Consider the following 24,125-nt stretch of genomic DNA (forward strand, 5'->3'; position numbering starts at 1 on the left):
TCCTATGTCATGAATGAAAGAAAGATGTAGGAAATGTATATATACCTTTATTAACACTGCAACTGAGAGTTTTAGTGACTTGTGAGATTGGTTATATTATATTATATTACATTATATTACATAATGTGTTGATGTTGGCATTTTTCTGAATGAAAATATAGGGAAGAAAACATTAAGAAAGGAAGTAGAGGGGTGTCCTTGTTCCCTCATCTGCACTATTTATTTATTCATTTAGGTTTCTTATGGTTCATTTCAACCAAGAATGAGTGATCAAACGGATGTCCCTTTCTTTTATCGCATGGTCCCTAATGAAGATCTTCAGAATTGGGGAATTGTCCAATTACTTCTGCATTTTGGATGGAAATGGGTAGGACTTATCACAAAGGACACAAAAGATGGGGAGCATTTCTTGTCAACTCTGGAGCCAATGTTTTCACAACATGGAATCTGTCCTGCTTCTAGAGTAATTCTTCCAAAAAATACAGGTTTCAATGAAATGATTGATGGTTTCCTCAATACTGTAGACATGTTCATGGGTAGGAAAGAAAATGCAGTGATCATATATGGGGAAACAGAATCATTTGCATGGCTGACCTTTTTCCTTGCAGCAAATGTGCTGGTTTCTAGAGATGACATGAGCTTTACTGTGAAAGTGTGGATTCTGACAGCACAAATTGATGTTGCCTTGCATATCATTCTAAAGAGTTTCAATATGCAGAAACTCCATGGTGCTATCTCCTTTGCTCTTAAGTCCAAGGATGTAGAAGGCTTCCAGGAATACCTTCATAGTATCCATCCATCTGGTGAAAAATCAAATGGTTTTATCAAAGAGTTTTGGGAGCAAGCCTTTGACTGTTCCATTCAATCATCTGAAGTCCCAGGAGGCTTACTTCAACCTTGTACCGGGGAGGAGAAACTAGAGACCCTTCCTGCTACCTTTTTTGAAATGAGCATGACTGGCCACAGCTACAGTATCTATAATGCTGTCTATGCTCTAGCATATGCTTTTCATATGATGTATTCATCCAGATTTAAGGCCAGAGCAAAAGAAGTTTCTAGCATATTCAGCCCTCATATGGAATCTTGGAAGGTAACATCTTATTGAAAAAGGTCTACTGCCAAAATCTATATTGCATTGGATGTTTGATATATAATGATCATTGTAATACTTGTCTCCAAACTTCTCTTTGGAGAACTTCATCAATATTTTTTGGTTTCATTTCAACATGCTGCACTCCCGTCCAGATGTCACATAAAGCCTCCATGTTGTAACTTTATTGTACTCCATCCTTGAGGTTTTCCTGTGAACACCACCAACTTGTTATCACATCGATACCAGTTTCTTCCTATATCTATTCCATAAATTAAGATGTCATTCATTGTCGTGATTCTCCTGTCACAAAGGTGTTGATTTTTTGCTTTTTGTTTTGCTTTTTGTTTGTTTTTTTAGTTAATACCCAAAGATCCATCTAGTCCAGCTTCAGATTTCCTTCACCACCAATTAATTAATTCTGGAAAGTCACAAGGAAGAAATGAAGACGCCTCCTCTGAACCCCATCTGAACAAATTTTGCCAAGGAAACCCCTTGCTTTAGGGTCTCCATAACTCAGAAACAACCTGTATACACACAGTAACAACAGTGAACTATTCCATTGATTCCAGTCATCTCATGATATGTCCAAACTACAACAGTCTCAGTTTAGTCAATTTGACTTCATGTGAGAGTTGAGGCTAGGGATTCATATAAAACTATTTTTCTCTCCATTTAGCTTCACTCTTTGCTTCAGAGGATTTCATTCAACAATAATGCTGGAGATGAAATTACATTGAATGAGTATGGCGAATTAGCTGCTGGATTTGATATTACAAATTTAGTCACTTTCCCAAACAATTCATATATTAGCATTAGTGTGGGAAGGCTGGATCCACAACCTCCTCATGTCAAAGAATTCACCATTGAAGAGGAAAGAATCCAGTGGCATGGAGGCTTCATTCAGGTGGGAAACATCTCTTTCAAGTGAGACAACTAATAAGATTCCACATCACCATCTATTTTTCTTAACTTTACAAATCCATAGCTATATTGCGAAAATGAAACTGTGTTAAATTTGGTAGAGATGGCACTGGCAAAAAATCTCAAATTTTTGTTTCTTTCCCATTTTTGTGAGTCTTTTCTATAGACACCAGTAGGTTGCAGTAATGGAGATTTTAATCCCTGCTTTGCTAATAAACTCCAGAAGAAGAAAATGTACATTAGACACTTCTGATGCATGTCGTACACTTCTGAGGCGCATTGGACATTTGTTTTGTGATTGAGGCATTTCTATTTTGCTCCAGCACTTCTTATGAAACTACTTTTTAATTATCTTTTTTATTATTTAATTTTATAGTTGGGAAAGAGGGGTGGGTCGCGGTTTTGTGGGGCTTGTTTTTATTGTTGCATATTGTATTTTCTTTGTTACCCACCTCAATCCTCAATTGGAAGAGGCGGGATATTATTATTATTATTATTATTATTATTATTATTATTATCATCCAGTGTCCAGGTGCACATCAGGGAATATGCAATGTGTGTCTGTGCTCATTGTACATCAGGTCATGGCACATCAGACTTCACCAATGGATAATGCATACCCATATGTTGTAATGTCATGGCATCTCCTAGGTAAATATGGGCATTGCAAAAGTACTCCATTCAATTTTGCACAAACATGAGACCATTCTCAAAGATGTTAAATCCCATGTTGAAAGCCAGCCAGTGTCTTTAAGGTGAAATACTACTGTGGTTGAGCACTGATAAGTCAAATAACCCCATCTCAGTTCATTTTTAAGGGAATATTCCCTCAGATATTTTCACAGCACTAAATTCTTTTCTCTCTTCAAAAACAGGTGCCTCCTTCCTCCCTCTGCAATGATAAGTGTTATCTCGGCTACAGAAAGAAAAAGAAGGAGGGGGAGACATTCTGTTGCTATGATTGTGAGCCATGTCCCAAAGGGAAGGTTGCAAACCAGACAGGTAGGAGGCATGTTGTCTCAGGCTGAAGAAACTGATGGTAGGGAATATAAATGAAGCTGGTATACAGTCCTAGGAATGGCTGGTTTTATCATAGTTAGGCATAATGGTCTAGCATTGGGCCATGATGTAGTTGTTCATGTTTTGGGGATATATTAGTAATAAGAAACTGCAAACTGCACTGTTCAGAATGAGTTAATAATTAATAGAAGAAGAAGTTAGAGGCCTTTGGATCAGAGGGAGAAAAAGAAGCAAGCTCTGAACGTGTAACAGGATTTGTTTTACATCCCGCTAAAACAAAGCAAATGAGCAGCCAATTCCTCTTCTGTGAAGAACAAATTGGTAAAGGGTTAGGAGAATGCGTAATCATGTCCTTTATCATTTCTTGCTTCTTGAAACCTATGTGCCCTATTTTAAGGGGATGAGTGGCATATCTTGTTATGGGTTCAGAGCTTGCAGATGGGCATTTGCAAGCTCTGAGTAAAGCAGCTTCTTGGAAATTACATTTCAAATCAATCTTCATAGCTTTAAGACGAGCACATTTCCTCTTTTAGATCTAGATTGATTTGTCATCTAGAGGATCAAGATGCATTTTCGCTCTGAAAATATTATCACAGAGTTAATATCAGCGTATTTCCCTCTTACAGACATGAATGATTGCATCAGCTGCTCAGAAGAGGAATATCCAAACCAGGGGAGAGATGGTTGCATTCCCAAAGTTCAAAGCTTCCTTTCCATTGACGAATCTTTGGGCATCATTTTAGCTTTTTTGTCTCTTTTCCTTTTTCTGGTGACAGCATTAGTGCTTGCGATCTTCATCAAGCAGCGGCACACCCCCATTGTCAAAGCCAACAACCGAACCCTTAGCTACACGCTCCTCACATCTCTGTGTCTTTGCTTCCTTAGCTCCTTGCTATTCCTAGGAAAACCCAATAAGTTTACTTGTCTTCTTTGTCAAACAGCATTTGGCATTCTCTTCTCCACTGCTGTGTCTTCTGTTTTGGCCAAAACCCTTGTCGTGGTTGTGGCTTTCATGGCTTCCAAGCCAGGAAACATTTTCCACAAATGGGTGGGGAGAAGGTTGGCACATTCTGTTCTTTGGGGCTGTTCCCTTGTCCAGGTAGGCATTTGTGCTGCTTGGCTGGCAACGTCTCCTCCCTTTCCAGACTCCAACAAGCATTTGATCATGGAAGAAATTGTGGTTCAGTGTAATGAAGGGTCAGTTGCCATGTTTTACTGTGTCTTGGGCTACATGGGCTTCCTCTCTCTCATCAGCTTAACAGTGGCCTTCCTAGCCAGGAAATTGCCTGACAGTTTCAATGAAGCCAAGTTCATCACCTTCAGCATGTTGGTCTTTTGCAGCGTTTGGGTCTCCTTTGTCCCAACTTACCTGAGCACCAAAGGAAAATATATGGTAGCCGTGGAAGTCTTTTCCATTTTGTCCTCTGGTGCAGGATTACTGGGCTGCATCTTCTTCCCCAAATGCTACATTATATTGTTGAGGTCTGATTTGAACAACAGGAAGCAACTTGTAAGGAGGAGAAAGAATTGTAACACAGGTTAAGTCTCAGTTATTCGAAATACTTGGGACCAGAAGTGTTTTGAATTTTTTTGGATGTTGGAGTACCTGTATTTTTATATATGTACGTGATGACATATTGTGAAGATGGCACCCACATCTAAACACAAAATTCATTCTGGCTGCTCTTTTGTTAGCTCCAAAAGATCATATTTCCTCTGCTACTTAGCATATCCTCAAATGTGTCTGGCATAACCTAATTTCTGAATTAGCTGCAATAATGCTGCAATTGGCCTCATTACATAAGAGATTATCAAATGGGGGTTATTCCATCCTTGTTCCGTTCCTGTCCCGTCCTTCCTGCATTATCGCGGGAAGGAATTCCCTGACAACGTCACGCAGATCCTGTCAGTAATCCATCCAGAAAGCAATTGACCATGACTGCACAAAAGACTTTCAGATGACATTGGGCAGATCCCGTCATTTACCCATCATTAACTCATCATTAAAGTGACACTGGCCGGCACTTGTCAATAACAGAAGTTCGCATTATTGCAATGCCACTTTAATGATGGCTTAATGGTGGGATCGGAGTTACAATTTGAAAGCCTTTCACACTATCGTATTCACTTACAGGTTAGTGACGGGATAAGGCTGGAGGGATTGATCATATCTCACTCCCATCTGTGTGTGATAACCTCCAGAATGTGAGATGGGCAACTTTATTAGGTGAGCCCTTCCAGAGTGGTGTTGGTTTAGGTCTTTACAGCCTGGTTCTAGCAGTGGTGGTACAGGTCTTAATAGGCCACATGTGTTGTTGGGTTCCCTTATTCTATGGTCCCTGGTACAACTATGGTCTGCCCCTCTCAGGTTTGGTTTGCTCCTTGCTCTGCATTGGTTGTTATAGAAGCCATGTTTAAAAGAGTTTGAGTGTTGGAATAGGAATAGTTCTTCATTTCTATGGGATGTTATGACTTCAAGACAGGGTAGTGAGGGACCAAGGCAGTAGGATTGCAAGGGTGCAGACCATACCAGGTGACATCCTAAGAAATGGTGACACCACCGCTTCTTAAACACCTGCATTTGGGTAGAAACAAGCTGTGGCATTCACCTATATCTCTTTAAAATGCTGAAGAGACAGTGTGAGTGGGGTGAGGCTCAGTGGGAGGAGAAAAGAGAAGCCTTAGGGTTTTGTTTTAAAATTTTCAATTTTCAAAATTTAATTTTTAATTTAATTTTGCCAAATTTTCACTTTAAACACATGAAGCTATGTATATATAAACTCAATTATTCTGTGTATGTGATATTGTAATGTAAAGGTATAAATGTAATGTTGCTAGTTGTTTATGTCACCACTATTACCATTACATTCAGTGATATATGGTAATACAAAATACATTAATAAAGACTGAGTATGGGTTAGGTATGGGAAGAGGTCAATTGGGGAGGGATGACACCATGAGATATGCCAACCCTACTGACACCAAAAGCCAAGGAAGAAGCCTGTGCTAAGTGTCCCCCATCTAAATGTCCATCTCCTAAATATCCATTATCTTCTAATGTAATTGGAAGGGGAAAGCATCTATCCTTGAGATGAACCTGAGGGTTTTGCTCTCACTTATAAAATCCTGTGACTTGTGCAGAGCGTTCTGGATTTGTCTTCTACTAGATGGCCAGGCGGGGATTAACCCTGTTATTGGATTTCCCTTGTATCAACTTGAGGTCTCCATAAGTTGGAAATGATTTGAAGGTACATAACAGCAACAGAATTTGAGAGCATGGGTTCTGTTGTCTCAGAACAAAGTTGCATCAATTATAGCATTCGTATTTTTGTCCCCACAAGCGCGAGTCATCACTTCTTTCACTAGTTTCAAAACTGAGTTGAAGACCATCCTGTTCAAAGAAGCGTTCCCAAGCACTGCGTGACTCCTATTTGCTACTTGACCTTTTTAATTTGTTGCCTGTTTTATTGAACCCTTTCCTGTATTGTTATGTATTATTTATATGTATTATGCTATTATTTCTTAGATTATATGCCATGGGCAGGTTTACTCTTATTGTTTGTTTGTAGAGCACTGTGCAAATATACAGCACTATATGAATAAAGCATAATAATAATAATAATAATAATAATAATAATAATAATAACAATAATTAATTGAGTGCATACTTCCTCACTGATGGAATACTTTTGGATATCTGGTTGCCATCCTTGAATCAGAGGATAGTTGTGTGGAAATGTTAGGAAATAATTTGTGTTGAAAATCATACTACTGTATTGACGATGTTGAAGGGATTAAAAAAACAGGTTATCAAAACCATTGTAATCAATTCATGATTAATGCTCCAGGGCTTTTCCAGAGGGCACTATTTTTTAAAGTCTTAAAAGATTATAAATACTCCAATACACCACTGACAGTTAAAATTAGGTCCTGGGGGAGAGAGAGAGAGAGATGACAACTTGACAGTTGACCACACAGCTTTTAAGCCAGTACACAATGGGATATTGTCAGTCAGCTTTTGCAAAACAGGCTAACGCTGGCAGTTACACTGCAGGAATACTAGAAAAGTCTCCCTTTAGAGGGAAGCAATGCAATAGGATGCTGTGATGCTGCCTCTACTGTTACAAGTATTGCTGGCTATTCATTTGATTTACACAGTTGATACTATTAAGTGCACACCAATGGATCCTCTTCCTATTCCACATGAGTGGCACCGTCCAAATGACATCCTCATTGGTGGGATTGCATCTCATCTCCATCACCTGTTTCCTTCAATTTCATTCCAAAACCATCCTTCTCAGGAGTCATATGACCTGCAAGCGTGAGGAACTAATTTTTATTTCATCTATCTCCAGGATGTTGATATTATTTGAAAGAATCTTGCACTTCTATGTTGGCAAACTGTACTAATCTTATAGTGGGCAAAGGCCTTGTTTTTGTTTGCTTATTTGTTGCAGAAAGAGGTATTAGTGGATTGTTGCAATTTGATTTTGAATGATGTGCAAAATGAAGGAAAAGGCATAGATTTTCCATCTACATATTCTGTTGGTGCTATTACATCTTCTTTTAGAGACAAACTACACATTATACACAGGTTTTTGATATTTGTCCTGTGAAAATCTGTGAGTCCCCTTGGGCCCCTTCAGGGAAAAAGGCAGCATATAAATGAAATCAATACAATAAAAAATAAAATATGAAAACCAGCAGCTGGAAAGGAAATTTGGATTGGAGCCACAGTCAAGGGAATGGGCAATGCTTTTGCCTGTCTTGTAGATCGAGTCACAATCCCAAAGACAACTGTGGGCATTCATGTTGTTTATTTAAAAGTCAATTTTGGCTACTTTGGAGCAAAACCAAGACAAAGTGGCTTACATAGTTCAAAAAAGCTCAGCAAACCAAAACACTGAAAGTAATTACAACAGCACTAGCAAGAATAAAATCATAATATGTTTCTCATCTATATGAGGGTAAAACAATCAAGCAGAGTCAGTAGAAGGGGCATGGAGGATGATAAACATCTTCAGAAACTCACTCCAGGTTCCTAATCCCTGTTCCTTTGGTGATATCTTCCATAATCTATCTCACTTGATAGTCTACAGCTAGGGCTTGGTCAAGGAGAAGAATTTACTTGTATACCTAAATTCAATTGGGGAGGGGAAATGTTGAATAAAAACCTAGTGCTTCAATCAGCTGTTTAGGCTTTTGGAAGACACTAAAGTTTGGGAGGAACAGAGGTAAGGATGAACATTCTCTCAACCCATATTTCTTCAAAAGGGAATATAGCTTTATCTTCTTTCTTCCAACTGCTCTTCCAGCACTGCACAGGGAAAGCAAGGAGTAGGAAAGGGTGGCACCCCACCTTGTCTCTCACACACACATAAGCCCACTTACACACACACACACACACACACACACACCTTCAATTCATTATTGCAACCCTAAGGCAAGTCTAGAATGGGGTTTTCTTTGGAGAATTTGTTCAGAAGAAGTTATCCTTCCCTTCCTCTGAGGCTCAGAGAGTGTGACTTGTTCAAGTTCAACAAACACATTTCAGGGCTTCAAACCCTGGCCTTCCAAAGCCCAGCAACCAAACCACTACACTACACCAGCCATCCAAATTTCCCAACGGAGGGTTTGAACCCATGACCCTGAGATTAAGTATCTCATGCTCAAACAACTGAGCCAGCCAGGTGTCAAACACACAGACACACACACAGCCCTGTTCTTCAATAGCCACTTCTCAAATCTGCCTCCATATATTTGAATAATTTGGTTTCCCTCTTGACTTGTGTTTGGGGAAAGCTGCAATTCTTATGATATTGTCCTTATTCACAAGTGTTATTTAATTTTACTAAATGCACCTCTGAGCAGACCTACAACAGCAGTGAGTTGCACAGTGATGTGGGAAAAGCAATTTAGGGTAGGTTGACATGAAGGTGTCTCATTCACAGGGTCACCATAGGTTGAAGTTAACTTGAAGGCAGTTAATAGCATCAACAGAAAATTGATTCTTCTGTGGGGGTCTGACTGTGCCAAGCAGAACTGTGTCAGGACTTCCTTCTGGTAGTATAGAGTGCTAGTACAATATATATAGTACATCAAAAGAGGTAAGAAATGTATATACAGTGCAATTTTATATATGTCTACTCAAAGGTAAACCCCAATTGGGCATGCCCCGTTTAAGATGCTAGTCATATCCTTTCAAACCTAAACAATTTGGGACCAGAATATTACTATAACTGCTTGTACCTGCACCAGGGAGTTGAAGAATTGTAATCAGCATCTGCTCGCTCTCTGCACTTATGAGAAGTGTAAGATTGGCAGATACCATCTACAAGGTCTTCTCATTGGGGGGACCACAGTTTTGGAAGTCTCTCCATAGCGAAATCCATAGGAGTATTCCACTGCTGGTTTTTTAGAAAATTCTGAAGCCTTTTGTGCTCCAATCTGGGTTCAGTTATTGAGGAATAAATACAGTGAAGGCTTATTAAAATAATTCAAGTGGCCTGAAGATCGTTGTCTGCATCTGATTTAAAATTAATGATTAAACTAATGTGATATTTTGAGGCATTTCAATTCCATATGGACCAGCTGCTGAGAACAATGTGCCCAACAAGATGTGTTTTACTTCTTCTGATGATTTCTCTTCTAAGAAGCTGTTCTGACTTTACAGAGTGATGACCAAGTTCTTCCAGCACATCCTAGCCTTGGCATTTGCTGTTAATGAAATCAATGAGGATCCCAAGATCTTGCCCAATATCACTCTTGGCTTCCATATCTATGACAGCTATTCTAGTGCCACACTGACCTATCGAGCCACTCTGGACCTGCTCTTCAAATCGCAGGCCTTTATTCCTAACTACAAGTGTAGCATCCAGAGCCATGTAATTGGAGCTATTGGAGGATTTGATTTGGAAGTTTCCTCATATATGGCAGATATTTTAGGCCTTTACAAGGTTCCACAGGTAATATTTGCTTCGGGGATGTTTCAATACATTTCAAGTAGTTATCTGTTCTTTGCTCATTCTACTGTAAGAACCTGTAAGCAAAGATATGTTGGAGTACAAAAAAATCCTCTCTTCTCCCATACTTTGATTTGAAATCAAATAAATTTGAAATAAATGTAAGTAACCTTTAAAGAAATGCAAGAGCTGTGGGGAACAGCTTAAGGACAATAAAAACAAGGAGGCTTTCTTTCTTGTTCCTTGTGAACTTCAACCAGAGTTCATCTTTTCCTACTGCTTTCCACTTTACCAAACATTATTAATTTTTTTCCAGTGAGACATGTCATCCCAAGATATTTCCAAAGTACGACAACTTCAATTTAGTCATCTTGTCCTCTAGAGAGAGTCCATGCCTGATTTGTTCTAGGACCCATTCATTTGTTATTTTATTGCACCAGCGCCACATTTCAAATGAATTTTCTTCCTGTCAGCTTTCCTCACTATCTGGCTTTAACAACTATACACAGAACTATGGCATAAATGAAGAAAGAGTTGGGAAATGTATATACAGTAAAATTTATTAACACTGTAACTAAAAGTTTCAGTGACTTGTGAGAAGAATTATATTATACAACTACAGCATATTACATAATGTATTGATGTTGGCATTTTTCTGAATGAAAATGTAATATAAGAAAGGAAGCAGAGGATTTCCCTTATTCCCACCCCTGCATTATTTATTTATTTATTTATTTAGGTTTCATATGGTTCATTTCCACCAAGAATGAGTGATCAAACAGATGCCCCTTTCTTTTATCGCATGGTCCCCAATGAAGATCTTCAGAACTGGGGAATTGTCCAATTACTTCTGCATTTTGGATGGAAATGGGTAGGACTTATCACAAAGGACACAAAAGATGGGGAGCATTTCTTGTCAACTCTGGAGCCAATGTTTTCACAACATGGAATCTGTACTGCTTCTAGAGTGGTTTTTCCAAAAAATATAGGTTTCGATGAAATTTGGTATAGTTTATTCGATAGTGTAGACATATTCAAGGGTATCAAAGGAAATGCAGTGATCATATATGGAGGAACAGAATCATTTGCATGGCTGACCTTTTTCCTTGCAGCAAATGTGCTGATTTCGAGGGATGACATCAGCTTTAGTGTGAAAGTGTGGATTCTGACAGCACAAATGGATGTTATCTTGCATATCCTTGAAAAGACATTCAATATGCAGAAACTCCATGGTGCTCTCTCCTTCTCTCTTCAGTCCAAGGATGTAGAAGGCTTCCAGGAATACCTTCAAACTATCCATCCATCTGGTGAAAAAGCAAATGGTTTCATCAACGATTTCTGGCAGCAAGCCTTTGACTGTTTCATTCCATCAGCCAAAATCTCAACAAGCTTACTTTGTACTGGGGAGGAGAGACTAGAGAGCCTTTCCGCTCCCTTTTTTGAAATGAGCATGACTGGCCACAGCTACAGTATCTACAATGCTGTCTATGCTCTAACACACGCCTTTCATATGATGTATTCATCCAGATTTAATGCTAGAGCAAATGAAGGTTCGGGCACTTTGATCCCTCATGTGGAATCTTGGAAGGTAATACCTTATTGGAAACAGTTTACTGTCAAAACCTGTCTTGCTTTGGATGTTTGATACAGAGTGACCATTGTAATATTTATCTCCAAAGTTCTCTCAGTCACCAAGTTCTTCTTGTCACATCTCATATTCCTCCAGTCCTTTCCAGAAAGCACAACCATAACATCCCAAAATTGTAACTTCACCATTCTCTCTGTAGTGAGATCTTGTAGCACCTTTGAGACTAACTGAAAGAAGTTACAGTCGCCGCTCCACTTTCATGGACTTGGAATCTGCATCCTTCACCCGTTCAGGGTCCACAAATGGAGAGGGACAAAATGGGGGGCATGCCAGCAGCACACACCCACAGGTGCCCATGAGTGCCACCACCATTTAAGCCAATGGGGCTTGAATATCAGCAATTTTCCATTTTCACCTGGGGTCCACAACTGATCCCCCACAAAAACAGAGGGGTGACTGTAGTCTCAGAAGTGCTACAAGATCTGTCTGCATACTGAGTTTACAGCCTAACACACCTAAATCTTTAAATTCTTTACTGTTCTTTATTCTTCAGGGTTTTTTTTTTCTGAACATCACTAAATGAAATAGTGAAATTGATTCCACTGTCATTCTATATCTATTACATAAAATAAGATGTCATCTATTCTCATAACTCTGCTGTCACAAATGGATTGCATTTTTACTTAGGACTCAAAGGTCCATCTTGTCCAACTTCAGGTTTCCATTAACTGAAGGCATTCTAGAAAAATTTTGCCAAGAAAAACTTTACTGTCACCTTACGGTCACCATAGGTTAGAAATGATGCCACACAACAACAACAATTATCTTTTTCAGTGATTTGTGTCATCTTGTGTTAGGTCCAACCTACAACAGCCTCAGGTTAGTCAAAATGTCCTGTTACAGACAGGCCAAAATAAAGCTGCTTCGAGTCACTTTGGAGGTATGGTATTTCAATGATGCATGCGTCCTAAGATTCCAAAAGCCGCACCAAAGGCATACTCCAGTCCTAAGGACTGCAGTGCAGCTTTGGTGTGGTTTTTGGACTCTTAGGACGCATGCATCATTGAAATACCATACCTCCAAAGTGACTCGAAGCAGCTTTATTATGGCCTGTCTGTAACAGGCCTTTGACTTCTTTTGAGGGTTCATGCTATGAATTCATGTAAATCTATTTTTCTCCCAACCAAGCTTCACTCTATGATTCAGAGGATGTCATTCAACAATAGTGCTGGAGATGAAATTACATTGAATGACAATGGTGAATTGGCAGCTGGATTTGATATTACAAATTTAGTTACGTTCCCAAACAATTCCTACATTAGAGTCAGCATGGGAAGGCTGGATCCACAAACTCCCCATGGCAAAAAGTTCACCATTGAAGAGGAGAGAATCAAGTGGCACAAAGGCTTCATTCAGGTTGGAAACATCTCTCCCACATGAGTCTCTCCATTGTCATCTAATAAGCCAGGAGGCCGAACATTGGCAGAGATTCTACATAACCATCTACATTTTGTAACTTTACGCATCTATAGCTATATTGCCAAAATGAAACTCTGTGTTGAAATGTGCAAAGATGCAGATCTTAGTACTGGCAAAAGTGCTCCAATGTATGTTTCTTTTCCACTTTTGTTAGTCTTTCCTATAGGAGATTATCACACAAGAAATCCGTGCCAGGATAGCCGTGGGTTGTAACCATCTGGAACGGACCTTATCACAACTCCCGGTACTCAGGCCGTAGGCAGCCCATATCCAACCCGGTCTTCTCTGGCAGCTTTTCAAGAATGACAAAATCCCATTCATTAAAAGCTTTCAGAGAAGACCAGGTTGGATACAGGTTGCCTACTGCATTGGGCAGCTCAATAAGATCTGTTCCAGATGAATAGACAACCTGCGTCTATCATGGCATGGATTTCCCTTGCATTAATCTCTCCAGATGCCAGTAGGTGGCAGTGATGGGGATTTTAATACCTGTTTATTAATAAGCTCCAGAAAAGATGATTGCTCCAATGCGCAACAGGCACTTCTGATGCACATCATATACTTCTGAGGTGCATTGCATTTGTTTTGTGCTTCAGGCATTACTGTTGTACTCCAGCACTTCTTACCTGGTGTACAGATGCATGTCAGGGAATGTGCAATGTGTGTTCATGTCCATTGTACATCAAGTCATGGCACATCAGACACTACCATCGGCCTATGCATGCCTGTATGTTGTAATGTCACAGCAGCTCCTAGGTGAATCTGGACAAACTATTAATTTAAATTTTGCACACAGACCATGCTCAAAGATGTTAAGTCCCCAGTTGAATGTCGGCCGACATCTTTAAAGAGAAATACTAATGTACTTGAGCTCTGCTAAGTCAAATAACCCCATCTCAGAAGATTTTTATAACATTGTTTCCTCAGATAACTTATCAACACTAAATTCTTTTCTCTCTTCAAAAACAGGTGCCTCCTTCCTCTCTCTGCAATGGCAAATGTTGTCCCGGCTTTAGAAAGAAAAGGAAGGAGGGGGAGACATTCTGTTGCTATGATTGTGTGCCATGTCTCCAAGGGATGTTTGCAAACCAGACAGGTAGGAGGCATGTCGTCTCAGGCTGAGAAAACTGATGGTATGTTAAGACAGCAAGGTGGCACTGCTTACAAAGAACAGCATAAAAATGAAGCTGGTATACACTCCTAGTAATGGAGGATTTCATAATAGTTAGGCGAAAGGGTCTAGCATTTGGCCATCATGTAGTTCTTCATGTTTTGGGGAAACTGCAAACTCCACTGCTCAGAATGAGTTAATAATTAAGAGAAGGAGAAGAAGTCAGGAGAGAGGCCTTTGGATCAGAGGGAAAAGAATAAGCAAGCTCTGAACTCATGACAAGATACATCACACTTCACCTTAAAAAAGATCAAATGAGCATCCATTCCTCTCCTGTGAAGAACAAATTGGTAAAGGATTTTGGAGAATGCGTAATCATGTCCTTTACAATTTCTTATTATTGTTGTTAGTGATTACCTTTAAAGCCCTACATGGCTTGAGTCCAGAATACTTAAGGGAACTCCTTCTTCCGTACTGTCCATCCCATGCATTGAGGTCCTTGAGTAAGAACTTACTTCAGCCAAAAAAGCTAGGCTAACCTCTGTCACTCAAAAGGCCTTCTCTACTGCTGCGCCGAAGTTGTGGAACTACCTCCTGGAAGAGATCTGCCATATCTCCATTCTTACAGACTTCAAAAAGGCTCTTAAGACAGATCTCTCCCGGCAGGCCTTCCGAACCTAGCTAACTCTAGCTTCCTCCCTTGATTTATGAATATGATCTCAGTTTTCTGATGTATGTCTCTCTCCTCGCCAAATTGTTTTTGATTTTAACCTAATGCTCTATTACATTTTATTGTTTTTAAACTCTGATTGATTAATTCTAGTTTTAATCTTGGGGAGGGGGTTGGGAAGGGACCATTTAGTATTTTATTGTAATGTATTTTTACTGTTGTAACCCAGACGGATTCCTAGTGATTGTGCGGGCTATAAATAAATTTATTATTATTATTATTATTATTGTTATTATTATTCCTTCTTGAGGCTCATGTGCTCTACTTTAGGTGGATGGGTGACATATCTTGTTAAGGATTGAGAGCTTGCAGATGGCAGTTCTGAGTAAAGCAGATTCTTGGAAATTATATATCCAAACAGTCCCCAATGCTTTAGGACCAGCACATTTCCTCTTTCAGACCATTATTTTGTCGGCTTCCTAGAAGATCAAGGTGCATTTTCACTCTGAAAATATTATCACAAACATCAACATATTTTTCTCTTACAGATATGGATTATTGCATCAGCTGCTCAGAAGAGGAATATCCAAACCCGGGGAGAGATGGTTGCATTCCCAAAGTTCAAAGTTTCCTTTCCATTGATGAACCTTTGGGCATCATTTTAGCTTTTTTGTCTCTTCTTCTTTTTCTGGTGACAGCATTAGTGCTTGCGATCTTCATCAAGCAGCGGCACACCCCCATTGTCAAAGCCAACAACCGAACCCTTAGCTACACGCTCCTCACATCTCTGTGTCTTTGCTTCCTTAGCTCCTTGCTATTCCTAGGAAAACCCAATAAGACGACTTGTCTTCTTCGTCAAACAGCATTTGTCATTCTCTTCTCCACTGCTGTGTCTTCTGTTTTGGCCAAAACCCTTGTCGTGGTTGTGGCTTTCATGGCTTCCAAGCCAGGAAACATTTTCCACAAATGGGTGGGGAGAAGGTTGGCACATTCTGTTCTTTGGGGCTGTTCCCTTGTCCAGGTAGGCATTTGTGCTGCTTGGCTGGCAACGTCTCCTCCCTCCCCAGACTCCAACAAGCATTTGATCATGGAAGAAATTGTGGTTCAGTGTAATGAAGGGTCAGTTGCCATGTTTTACTGTGTCTTGGGCTACATGGGCTTTCTTTCTCTTGACAGCTTAACAGTGGCCTTCCTAGCCAGGAAATTGCCTGACAGTTTCAATGAAGCCAAGTTCATCACCTTCAGCATGTTGGTCTTTTGCAGCGTTTGGGTCTCCTTTGTCCCAACTTACCTGAGCACCAAAGGAAAATATATGGTAGCCGTGGAAGTCTTTTCCATTTTGTCCTCTGGTGCAGGATTACTGGGCTGCATCTTCTTCCCCAAATGCTACATTATATTGTTGAGGTCCGATTTGAACAAGAGGGAGCAACTTGTAAGAAGGAGAAATTATTGTAATACAGGTTGAGTCTCTTTTATTCAAAATACTTGGGACCAGAATTGTTTTGGGTGTTTTTTTTAATTATGGGATACCTGATACTTACGTGATGGCATATCGTGGAGATGGCACCCACATCTAAACACAAAATTCATTGTGGTTGCTCCAAAACATTGTATTTTTTATGCAGTTTAGCATATCCTCAAATGTCTCTGGCATAATTTACTGCGATCCTTTGTAAAATCTGATCTTGGGCTTCTCTGTGGAAAGATCCCCACTAGTGATATATCACCTCTCTGAAATCTTTCCCATTTTGTCCAGGGTTACAAGTTGCATCTTCTCCTACAAATGCTACATTATCTTGTATCTCCAATATCAAAACTTTCTTCCATTTTCTCCACTCATGTTGTAGAATTCGGTTATTGTCCAGACTGTCAATTGTGTTCCTTGAGAAATGTTCCTAGTGTCAGTCCATATCCCTGTTGCCTCAAGCTATTCTGTATGGAAAAAATCCACCAAGTGGCTTTGAGAGGCATGAAATAAGTGCACTTTTGACCCAGATGGCCAGTGAGTTGTTGTTAGGTTGTCAATAAAAAAGACACAGGTTTCATTTTAATGCCATAATACAGTCATCTTGTCCAATTCATGGGGCATCCATTCCAGACTTCACCCCTGCAAATCGGAAAAACTACAAATATTGGAGCCCTATTGTTTGTAATGGCTGCAAGTGCCATGGACATGGGTACTCTTTTGTCCTTCCTGGCCTCTTGCCCACGGAAATTCAAAACCGCAAACGGGAAGTCAGCAAATCCGGAGGGATGACTGTGTTTAATAATGTCTAATAATGAAAAAAAGAGTAATGATGAAATAAATAAAAGACTAAAACTTTATTCTTGCACATAATGATAACAAATGTGGTTGTTATTTTCCATCGAGTTATTTCAAACTTACGGAGACACTAAGGTGAGCTTATCACAGGATTTTCCTGGCAGGATTTATTCAGTCTGAGGCTGAGAGAGGCTGGTTGAGAGTGATTCAGAATCTGGTCTCCTGGAGTCCTTGTCCAATGTTCAAACTATTACACTATGCTGGCTCCCCATGGTAATAAATAACACTGAAAAAATGAAGTGGAATATTGTGCCCTCATGGGACAATCCGTCTAGGTCTGTCCACTTGCAGACAACAATTACTTTTAATGAATCTTTGACACTAACACCAAAGATAACGTTTGTCTAACTGGATCATAACATGTGTGAGAGTTAGTGAGTGTGTGCATGTGTGTGTGTGTTATGAACATTGAGTAGTTATGCTCACTGTCAAAAATGTGATTTTCCCCATTTTGGCTACTTATTTTTCCCTAATTTACTGAGGTCTCTGTCTTCTGTCTCCAGAACTATCCTTCCTATAGCTAAAACATACTTTATTTTAAACATTTTCTTTTATCACTCTCTTCCTCCCTGCCGGCCACTATCACTTGCAGCTGTGCAGCACCCACTCTACCACCAAGCTGACACTTTTTAAAAAAAATGTTGCTGAATTCTGATTTTAAATTAAATAAGCTGTTCACCAATGCCTATTAGTGACCCCTCATCATGGGCTCCCATGCATGTGTATTTATTTGGATACACCTTTCCAAAAATAGGACTTTATCACACGAGGCTAAAAAGTGCAATTTTAGCCATATAAAAGGGTCTTTAGCCTGTGCTTATTACATGATGTCATGTCTGTCCCACTGCTGCCATGTATTAACTGTCAACTTTCAGCCTGTGAGGGAGAGAATAGGCTGGCCCAGCTCCATCAGGGCTAGCCTGAAGGAAGAGGCTCCTCTCTCCTTAACTGTCATCTTCCGGCCTGAAAGGGAGTGATCAGGCAGGCCCAGCTCCATCAGGGCTAGCCTGAAGATAGAGCACCCTCCCTCTTTAACTGTCATCTTTTGGCCTGTGAGGGAGAGAATAGGCTGGCCCAGCTCCATCAGGGCTAGCCTGAAGAAGAAGAGCCCTCCCTCCGGTCCACCTGCCTTGATCCAGGCCTCAGAGGAAGAGAAGAATGCTTGACCTGATCCCCTCCCCCCCCCCTCACCATTCCCTTCTCCTTTTGTGTCGTGTCTTTTAGATTGTAAGCCTGAGCGCAGGGAACCATCTATTATCTCCTCTGTTGTAAGCCGCCCTGGGCGACATATAAATAAATCCTATTATTATTATTATTATTATTATTATTATTATTATTCCATTCATTACTGTAGTGCACCATTTCATTGACACACAAAACCCATCAATAGGCTCTCAATCTCGCTCCTGCTTTTGTGTGATAGGTCTCTTCCACAGCAGTTCCTTCTCTCAAGCAGCCATGTGGATATGACTCTGCTCCTCTCCTGACTATATTGTTGATGAATCTGGTCCGATGTCGATTGGATGAAGATGGATGCAGCTAATCTCTCCACCGCGAAGCAGAGCGAAGCCTCAAAGACAAGCCTCTGGTTTGCTTGGAAGAGTGCCTGAAGAAACAGCTGCCAGATCAAAGAAACAGCGCTCTCCAGCTTATCACTCCTAAGAGGGCTTTATTTGTTCTTTGTTCCAAACACATAAGCTATTACTAAACACCACTGTACAAATCTCACACCACACTATCCCCACACAGTATAAACAGCGTCTGGGCTTATATACACAATTGCCATGTGGCCACCCCTTAGCCCAGCCCCTTCTTGTTCATTTTGCTATGTACCATGGATACCAATTCTTCTTCCGTTTGATGACATAGCATATTTACATTTACTGTACGTTCTGTCCAGCACATTTGACCTTGAGCATTCATTTACACATTCAAGCATATTCATATTTTAAACCTTTTATAAGAAAATAACATAGTTCAAGTTAGAACAGTTTTAGGGAAATAAATTCAGTACTTGACACATGTAAATTTTACACAAACTGTCTCTTGCAGAGCCACTCTCACCTACATAAGTGCTCACAGTTATGTACGCACTCAGTCATGCTCTTTCATCCTTTGTTTCACTCACATTTATACTCATGTCCTCTCACACACGCACACATAGTCACACAGAAACATTCATTCTCTCCCACATGTGCCAGTATACACAGTTGCATATACAAGTATGTAAAAAAGTGTGTGAGAGAGGGGGGGATATTATTGCACTGTCTTGTTGTCCCATCACAATCCCACTACTTTAAGAATAGACGCATACTGGTTTGGCATCATTTCTTTTCACTATTTTGCCCATGATAATGCTTTGGTGATCCATTGTTGTGTGATGTGTTTTCAACGCTGTCAAATGCCACCTTCTGGGAGGCTCAGGATCAGCCCCATCAGAGGCCATGATCCAGCAAACTTCCCTGCTCTCCTCCTCCTTCAGGCAGGGGCAGCTAGGGAGGAGGAGAAAGAGGACGAGGAGGATGAGGAGGAGGACAGGGAAGAGGAGATCAGGGCCTCCAAGTCTCTCTCTGACACACACAGACACACACACCTATAAGCAAGGTTTGCACTTCCTGAGGGTCCCACTCAAAAGTTTGATAACTACTGCCTGAGAAGCTTTTAGGGGGATTCAATGAAATCCTCAGTTTCTTGTCCAATTTCTTGAAAAGCATGGCCAGTGCCATTTTGTTGAGAATATATGATATTAAGTACAACGAGTACGTTTTCCATTTTCTGTATTTTGAAGTTTCGCTGATCCCATCTCATTGTCCCACCTGCTTACTCCTAGATTATTTAGTGTGAGATGAATCCCCCAAACGTTTTTCTCTTGCTAAGCTCCTTCTGTGCTTTTGAACAGGCACCACCGCTTTCTCTTTGCAACAGCTGCTGCCATCCAGGTTACAGGAAGAAAAAGATAGAGCGGAAGAAATTCTGCTGTTACGATTGCACTCCATGTCCAGAGGGGATGTTCACAAATCAGACTGGTACAACATACCATTGTGCATTATATTGTTATGCATTATGTATCATTCCTACTTGAGGGTTAGTGTAGTGGTTTAAGCGTTGGACTACAACTCTTGAGACCAGGATTCGAATCTCCACTTGGCCATAGAAATCCATTGGGTGATCTTGGCCTCAACACACCCTCTCTGCCTTAGAGAAAAACAAAAGCAAAGCTCCTCTGAATAAATCTTGCCAAGAAAACCCCACAATACGTTCTTCTTAGGGTCAAAATGAGTTGGAAATTATTTGAAGGCACACAACAACAACATTTGTACTGTTTATAGATATTATAGATACTTCCTATTGTAGATCTTGAGGGGGAAAATTTGAAAGGCATGTAATATTTTCTATTAGAAATAAAAGGTTACTAGAAAAATCTGATGTCGAAATGGGAGGCTTTGTTTTCTTGAAAACATACAATAATCTATTAATGGTTTTTTTCCCATTCTGGCAATTGTGAGATACACATAGTGAACGTTTTTGTAATTGTACCTCAAACCAAGCACATATAATTCATATTTTAGTGGATTGTTCGAATGAACACCAACTTTAAGAACATATCTTGTGATCTGCAACAATTGGAAGCTGCACATGAGAAGACGCTTCATTAGCTAGAGTCCCTGTACTGGGAGGAAGGCATGATATAAATAATAATAATAATAATAATAATAATAATAATAATAATAATAATAGTGGGCTCCCAATACAGCAGTTTTTAATTTTGGAAACAATAATGCCTTTTTAAAAAGCTGACACTTGTTTGTTTGCTTTCTTTTTCAGACAAGGAAACCTGTGCCAAATGTCCAGAAGGTCACTATGCAAACAAATTCCACAATCAATGCATTCTGAAGAGTCCAAACTTTCTAGCTTTTGGGGATACTTTGGGCATTGTATCAATATTTTTTGGGTTTGTGTTATCACTGATCACAGCCTTTGTGCTTGGAATCTTCATCATGCACCGAGACACCGCTGTAGTCAAAGCCAACAACATTGGTCTCACTTACATTCTCCTTGTCTCCCTCCTCTTGTGTTTCCTTTCTTCCTTGCTGTTCATCGGCGTCCCTAGTAAGGCATGCTGCCTTTTCCGACAAACCACTTTTGGCACCATCTTCTCTATCGCCCTCTCAAGCATTTTGGCAAAAACCGTATCTGTCGTTTTGGCATTCACAGCTATTAAGCCAGGATCCCAGATGAGGAGATGGCTGGGGAAAAGACTGGCATATTCCATTCTCCTTTCCTGCTCCAGTTTTCAAGCGGGGCTTTGTGTTCTCTGGCTTTTCACTTCTCCTCCGTTCCCAGATTTGGACATGCATTCATTGTCTGCAGAATTTATACTGTTATGTAATGAAGGGTCCGTCGCCATGTTTTACTGCGTCTTAGGCTACATGGGCTTTCTTGCCATTGTCAGCTTCACTGTGGCCTTTCTGGCCAGGAAGTTACCTGGCTGTTTTAACGAAGCCAAATTCATCACCTTCAGCATGTTGGTCTTTTGCAGTGTTTGGCTGTCTTTTCTTCCAGCCTACTTCAGCACAATAGGAAGATATACAGTAGCCCTGGAGATCTTCTCTATCTTGGCCTCAGGGGCTGCATTACTCAGCTGTATCTTTTTCCCCAAATGTTACATTATTCTACTAAGGCCCGATTTGAACAAAAGGGAGCAGCTAATGCAAAAGAGAGATAATTAGTTTTTTAAAGGCTTGGTTTCAGTTCAGTCTTTCCCTTCACATGTATAAAGAAAGAAATGACTAAATGAATCAGACAGCAAACAAATACACAGTAACTACCATCCTAAAGTTTTTTCTGTTAAAACACACAAGAGGTCTGCAGTTGTTTGATGGATATTACCATCCTTCTTTCCAAACCTATTCTCCATGTTTCAGGAAACATCTAAGGATCAGTAGATGTACGGAAGATTAGATCTGTGCAAAGGAAGCTCTTCTATAGCCTCTGGCTCTTTTCAGGTAGATTTGGCCTAGAATGATCAAACTTAGGCAAAGTCCAACATGAGTAAAAGGCCAGAACATCTAGTAATAAATGATTTTGAAGTGGCCAGACACTTAATTGTGTATTGGACTGAACCTGTGATTCTGTATGTATGATGTAATATCTAATGCCATGTACTGGAAGGCTGCATCAGCTAAGTGCATATAAGGCTAACCCTAATGGAAACAAATGTGTGTTATAGTTGTGGAGTTGTGGAATCAGTGTAGTTGGGGGTTGTCAGTGAGTATCAAAGGGAGCTCTAGTATAGCTATGTGTTGCTATGAGCTGCTAAGGAGTAAGTCAGAGTGATTGTTTCCATCCTAGAACTGTCTTCTGCATCTGTAAATAGCAGTTCCTTATCCCCTGTAAATAAACCCTTCACCTGGAGCTCTCCGGTTTTGCTTCCTGATTTCCAAGAGTATCTCAAGGTCCAACAAAGATACTGAAAATCACATTCACACCTCAACCTCAGTGTGACAAAGCTGACTGGAATGGCAGTTGAATTATGCCCCAATATAGGGAATGGGGTAGCATCCTTGTGTAATAGGATAGTTTATGGAGCTGGGGAAAGATTATGGTGGTGGGGAGTTGGGGAAAGATTATGGTGATGATGGTTAAAAAATTAAACACCTTGAAAGGAGGAATTTTCAGGGTGTAAATGGAAGAGAGTGTGGAAATATCCTTTAAATAGGGATGGATAAAAGGTCGGACACTGAGCTAAAATGCTTTGAAGACACCAGATCCCATCTGATCTTAGAAATTAAGCAGTGTCAGGCATGGCTTGTACTTAGATGGGAGATGGCAAATGAATACTAAGGGTTGGAGGCTATATTTTAAAAGACGGCAATGACAAACTACGTTCCGTAAGAAAACACTCTGAAATTCATGGGGTACGTTGGCAGGCAACTTAGGCATACACCCAGACAAAGGATTAGACACCTCTACATGGGCACATATAGTTAGACTACTGTAATGCTTCCCATGTGGGGCTATCCTTGAGGAAAACTCAGAAGCTGCAGCTAGTACAAAATGAAGCAGCTCAGCTCTGTCTGGGACATCTCCTGGTGCCCAGTGCAATATTTTGGGACTGAGGTGAAGGGATTGGCATTAGAAAATGGCAGATGAGGGTATGTTTCCTCCGTCTTTCCTGTGCAAATCTAAATCTGGCTCTGACTCACAGTCACCAATCCAGGTCTGCTCAGTGAGTTTTGTTCCCTATCTGAAGTCCAGAAAGCTTGCCAGGTGTGCCTTATTATCAAGGATACCCCTTATTTGAGGACCAGAGAGTTTATTCTTATAGGATTGGAAGATGTCTCGTATTATAAGAAATGTCCCCTGTTTGAGAGCCAGAAAGCCTTTTCCTTATAGGACTAAAAGGTGTTCCTTATTATAAGGAACGTTCCCTATTGAAGGGCCAGAATGTTTATTCCTTATAGGACTGGAAGATGTCCCTTATTATAAGGAATGCCCCATATTGGAGGGTCAGAAAACTTGCTGCTCATAAGCTAGCAAGGTGCCCCTTATTATAATGGATGTTCCTTATAGTATTTGAGAGCTGGAAAGTTTGTCCCTTGAAGAGCTGGAAAGAGTCCCTTATTATAAGAGATACCCACTATTTGAGTGCTGGAAATCTTTTCGTTTTATATAGACTGAACAACATGTAAAAAAAGCCCCATATTTTTCGGTTGTTGGTCCTTCATAAAAACAGAAATATGGGCATGAATTTGGACAGTAGATTAATCTTACAGAGAAATGCATGGCTAAGAGAAGCGACTGCATCTGCCTCCAGCTGCGTTGGCGGAGGGAATTTTGTAGGAATATAACAAATGCTCAAGCTTAGTAAGTCTTTTTATTAATAGACTCACTGGAAGAAAGAAGTTGGCAGCATGAGCTTTCATAGACTTCAGCCTACTTCCTCAGATGCATTTGG

At 40.3% G+C, this 24,125-nt stretch overlaps 4 protein-coding genes across 4 annotated transcripts; all 4 read left to right on the forward strand.

The window, feature by feature from the left end:
* Positions 1-298: 298 nt before the first annotated feature.
* Positions 299-4,577, forward strand: LOC149304036 (vomeronasal type-2 receptor 26-like). Its single transcript, XM_089480936.1, has 4 exons — positions 299-1,090; positions 1,770-1,997; positions 2,890-3,016; positions 3,661-4,577. Exons 1-4 carry the CDS (start codon positions 299-301, stop codon positions 4,575-4,577), a joined length of 2,064 nt encoding a protein of 687 aa, XP_089337062.1.
* A 2,563-nt stretch (positions 4,578-7,140) lies between these two features.
* LOC149304037 (vomeronasal type-2 receptor 26-like) lies at positions 7,141-10,405 on the forward strand. The gene is made up of 3 exons (XM_089480938.1): positions 7,141-7,355; positions 9,708-9,999; positions 10,379-10,405. The coding sequence occupies exons 1-3, from the start codon at positions 7,141-7,143 to the stop codon at positions 10,403-10,405; spliced, it is 534 nt and encodes a 177-aa protein (XP_089337064.1).
* A 393-nt stretch (positions 10,406-10,798) lies between these two features.
* Positions 10,799-16,309, forward strand: LOC149304038 (vomeronasal type-2 receptor 116-like). The gene is made up of 4 exons (XM_089480939.1): positions 10,799-11,584; positions 12,773-13,000; positions 14,033-14,159; positions 15,393-16,309. Exons 1-4 carry the CDS (start codon positions 10,799-10,801, stop codon positions 16,307-16,309), a joined length of 2,058 nt encoding a protein of 685 aa, XP_089337065.1.
* Positions 16,310-16,839: 530 nt separating this feature from the next.
* Positions 16,840-21,897, forward strand: LOC149304039 (vomeronasal type-2 receptor 26-like). Its single transcript, XM_089479667.1, has 2 exons — positions 16,840-16,846; positions 20,993-21,897. Exons 1-2 carry the CDS (start codon positions 16,840-16,842, stop codon positions 21,895-21,897), a joined length of 912 nt encoding a protein of 303 aa, XP_089335793.1.
* Positions 21,898-24,125: the final 2,228 nt, after the last annotated feature.

This window comes from Sceloporus occidentalis, unplaced genomic scaffold (assembly GCF_023333645.1).
Source record: "Sceloporus occidentalis isolate IW3139 unplaced genomic scaffold, rSceOcc1.0.p SCAF_14, whole genome shotgun sequence".
Classification (NCBI taxonomy): domain Eukaryota; kingdom Metazoa; phylum Chordata; class Lepidosauria; order Squamata; family Phrynosomatidae; genus Sceloporus; species Sceloporus occidentalis.

Excerpts from the sequence above, each read along its gene's own strand:
- LOC149304037 (XM_089480938.1), top strand. The coding sequence starts at position 7,141 with ATGCTGCCTCTACTGTTACAAGTATTGCTGGCTATTCATTTGATTTAC. Across the intron at positions 7,356-9,707 it reads GAGTCATATGACCTGCAAGC|AGTGATGACCAAGTTCTTCC; the intron begins GTGAGGAACTAA and ends CTGACTTTACAG. Across the intron at positions 10,000-10,378 it reads GCCTTTACAAGGTTCCACAG|AGAGAGTCCATGCCTGATTT; the intron begins GTAATATTTGCT and ends CTTGTCCTCTAG.
- LOC149304036 (XM_089480936.1), top strand. The coding sequence starts at position 299 with ATGGTCCCTAATGAAGATCTTCAGAATTGGGGAATTGTCCAATTACTT. Across the intron at positions 1,998-2,889 it reads GGCATGGAGGCTTCATTCAG|GTGCCTCCTTCCTCCCTCTG; the intron begins GTGGGAAACATC and ends CTTCAAAAACAG. Across the intron at positions 3,017-3,660 it reads GAAGGTTGCAAACCAGACAG|ACATGAATGATTGCATCAGC; the intron begins GTAGGAGGCATG and ends TCCCTCTTACAG.
- LOC149304038 (XM_089480939.1), top strand. The coding sequence starts at position 10,799 with ATGGTCCCCAATGAAGATCTTCAGAACTGGGGAATTGTCCAATTACTT. Across the intron at positions 11,585-12,772 it reads CTCATGTGGAATCTTGGAAG|CTTCACTCTATGATTCAGAG; the intron begins GTAATACCTTAT and ends CTCCCAACCAAG. Across the intron at positions 13,001-14,032 it reads GGCACAAAGGCTTCATTCAG|GTGCCTCCTTCCTCTCTCTG; the intron begins GTTGGAAACATC and ends CTTCAAAAACAG.